This window comes from Limulus polyphemus, unplaced genomic scaffold (genome assembly GCF_000517525.1).
Source record: "Limulus polyphemus unplaced genomic scaffold, Limulus_polyphemus-2.1.2 Scaffold68, whole genome shotgun sequence".
In the NCBI taxonomy this organism is placed as follows: Eukaryota; Metazoa; Arthropoda; class Merostomata; order Xiphosura; family Limulidae; genus Limulus; species Limulus polyphemus.
The window spans coordinates 44,518-47,967 of NW_013665678.1; the positions used below are offsets into that span (position 1 = coordinate 44,518).

Here is a 3,450-nt window from a genome sequence, read left to right on the forward strand (position 1 = left end):
AAGGTACTAATACTGAAAAGAAAGACAAACTGTTTTCAAGAATTCTAACAATAGTGATTACATAGGTCATTCTAATGCTGAGGGATATATACAATATTGGTAGTTTATCCGAAATTAGACATAAAATTACATGGAAGGGTTCCGAACCCCCACCCCCTATGACCTTCCTCATGTCATCCTGTATCAATGTGTCAAGTTTGGTGCTGATTGATCAAGAAATGTGGAAACGTATAAGGAACAGATACACACAGACACACATTTTGAATTTATTTATATGGATGTTTCATATAATGTTTTAATACAGAATGTGCTACATAATATATTTCTGTATAATGTAGCTTTTAAAACATTAAAAGCTTGAACTTTATAGTATATGTAAAGATTAAATTTTAGGATTTCATTATTATCATATCATAGTCCAAACTTGTATTTAGTATGATAAATAACTAATAACACTAGATAAAGATCTTGTTCTTATACACAAGTACAGTTAGTTAGTTACACTATAGTTGAATAATTTGTTTTCTCCTTATATGTATACATTTAAGTGCATATTTTATTAACATTGGAACTGTAGAAAAGTAATAATTCCAATTTAGTCACTGAAGGTTTTATAATAGCAGTTATAAGTTTGTATGGTTTATTACCTAGGATGTTTTATTTGTTATTTTTCTAGATACCAGCAACATAGTACATCAAGAAGGGTGTACTGCCCCTGTTGATGAGGCTGGACTATTATGGGATGGGATATGCTTTGTATTCTTGCTTTTACAGAAGCGATTGTTCTGTAGTTTCTACTTTCAACATCTAGTGGTGGAGACTGAAGTTCAGAAATTACTGGCATCCAGGTTAGTTATACCAAACCTTGTAAGAAATTAAATAATCTAACAAATGACAAATACAAACTGCTTTTGTTTGCAAGTAAAATATACAGAAGAAAGTACTGTCTTAGGTTACAGTATTATATCATTTGTTTAATCTGTCAACTATTCTCTCCAGTTAAACAGACATTCAAAATTATTACTGAACTTGGTTGATCTAATATACATTGTTTATAATAGATACCACAAAATTACTACTGAACTTGGTTGGTCTAATGTACATTGTTCATAATAGATACCACAAAATTACTACTGAACTTGGTTGATCTAATGTACACTTGTTATAATAGATACCACAAAATTACTACTGAACTTGGTTGGTCTAATGTACATTGTTCATAATAGATACCACAAAATTACTACTGAACTTGGTTGATCTAATGTACACTGTTTATAATAGATACTACAAAATTACTACTGAACTTGGTTGATCTAATGTACACTGTTTATAATAGATACCACAAAATTACCACTGAACTTGGTTGATCTAATGTACATTGTTTATAACAGATACCACAAAATTACTACTGAACTTGGTTGATCTAATGTACATTGTTTATAATAGATACCACAAAATTACTACTGAACTTGGTTGATCTAATGTACATTGTTTATAATAGATACCACAAAATTACTACTGAACTTGGTTGGTCTAATGTACATTGTTTATAACAGATACCACAAAATTACTATTGAACTTGGTTGATCTAACGTACATTGTTTATAATAAATACCACAAAATTACTAAAACTTCTCCCTGAGATTGGTTGTCGTGCATATATCTTCAAGTATTTGTTTATTTCTAAAGCTTAGGAAAGTTTTGTATTCTCATGTACCCTCTCTATTCATCTCTTCAAAGTAATGAAACAGAAACATTCTTAACTTCGGAACATGGTTAAGCACAAAGCTACACGATGGACTATCTGTGCTGTGCCCCACAGATATTGAAACCCAGTTTCTTATTATAATTCTGTAGACTTACTGCTGTGGCAGTGGGGAGCCTTTGGATCAAAGGAAGCTATCTATTTAGACTGGAACTAAAAACTAACCCACTACATCATGTATTCTTATTAATATTATGTATTAAGGAAGATGTTTTGAGATGCTAAATATTAGTATGTGTAAGTAACTGATCTGTGTACAGGAAAATGTCAACACCTGGGACATACTGTACTTTAAAGAGGCTTGTGTCTGTTTGTCTTTGTTGAAAATTCTACATCTTCCCAACATCTGATCCCAGTGAAACTTTCAGAAGTTCTTGGTATATGTTTCAGAGGAATTCTTAAACCTAAAATCACTTACTTTATTCACTTTCTAATATCAGTATTCCCCCTTGCATGTCATCCTGCTGTCTCCATGAAGCCACCAAAATAAGTGCTGGGGTTACCTGTGTTTGTACTGATAAACATTGTTTAATTATATAATTATTTCATACACTTCTTAAGAAGTTACCCTAATTTAAAATGATTTGTATTGTTTTGTTCACTTTTTGAGTTATATATATATCATACAACAGAGGAGCTATACTCATCAATGAAAACAAGATAGAGGAAGTCCGTAAACAGCAGGTAGCTGAGCGAGAAATTATGGAAAAGATCAAGAAGAAGATGGACAAGATTCTGTCTCGAGCAAATCAACAGAAGGCAAGAGGAGAATACAAAGAACCAGAAAGTCATTTTCAAGGTACACCACAGTAAAACAGCCTTTAATGATAACCAACTAAAATTATAAGTGTAATGTAGGAGTAGCTTATATCATCAGTTGTAACAGAATAATAATTTTTAAATGATCAAGTGTTTAACAAGGCTACTAGCTGTTCATATTTTCTATAACTTTACACATAGGATATTTCAGTATTATAGTATAATTTAAATTTATTTTCAAATGAAATTTCATTTCTTCAATTCATGAAACTTATCAGCAACTTATAAAATACATATCATGATTTATTTCCTAAGTACCATGTGTACTTTTTCTCCTAAACAGGTACCTTTTAAATAGTAAAGAAATACATCATAAACAATGTGCTACTGTTGTTTTTTTTCAACTCAAGGATTAATAAGCAAGAGCTTGAATACTGTACTGTTCATATTCTTTTTACTTAAAGGCCAGGCTTTCTTAAGTGTCCATTTTTACACCGGAAGATGTTGAAAAAAATCTTCTCCTATAAGTATGATTTATACAGTTCTTGAAATATAACTACTGAAAAACCTTGTGCCAAAAATCTAGCATCGGGTTACATTTTGTCATATTTTTACTTCTTGATGAAGATGACCACTGTTTTTCACATGTGTTCTCCTTTACCAGATTATTTTGTACCTAGAATAAAAAAGACAAAAAACAAACAAATTGTAAGAAGGTTTTCCTTCTGCTGCCTTTTTTCTGTGATAATATTTCAGCTGCCGACTTTGTTTACCATCTATTCTAAAAATACAAATATGAAACTCATCACCGAAATGCATACAACCTCTGTATATTAGCAAAGACTGGTGTAGAAATTAATGTGATCTCATTTACATTTCTACAGTAAATCCACTTATATCAGGCTAATAAGAATAGTCATTTTGTG

The 3,450-nt window shown here is 30.9% G+C and overlaps 1 protein-coding gene across 1 annotated transcript in view; it reads left to right on the forward strand.

The window, feature by feature from the left end:
• The window catches only part of LOC106465435 (piezo-type mechanosensitive ion channel component 2-like), a 47,064-nt gene extending 44,486 nt beyond the window's left edge, over positions 1 to 2,578 (forward strand). Inside the window, exons 21-22 of the mRNA XM_022393852.1 lie at positions 677 to 848; positions 2,398 to 2,578. Of these exons, the coding sequence (XP_022249560.1) occupies positions 677 to 848; positions 2,398 to 2,578 (353 nt within the window). The remainder of the gene's footprint in view (positions 1 to 676; positions 849 to 2,397) is intronic.
• Positions 2,579 to 3,450: the final 872 nt, after the last annotated feature.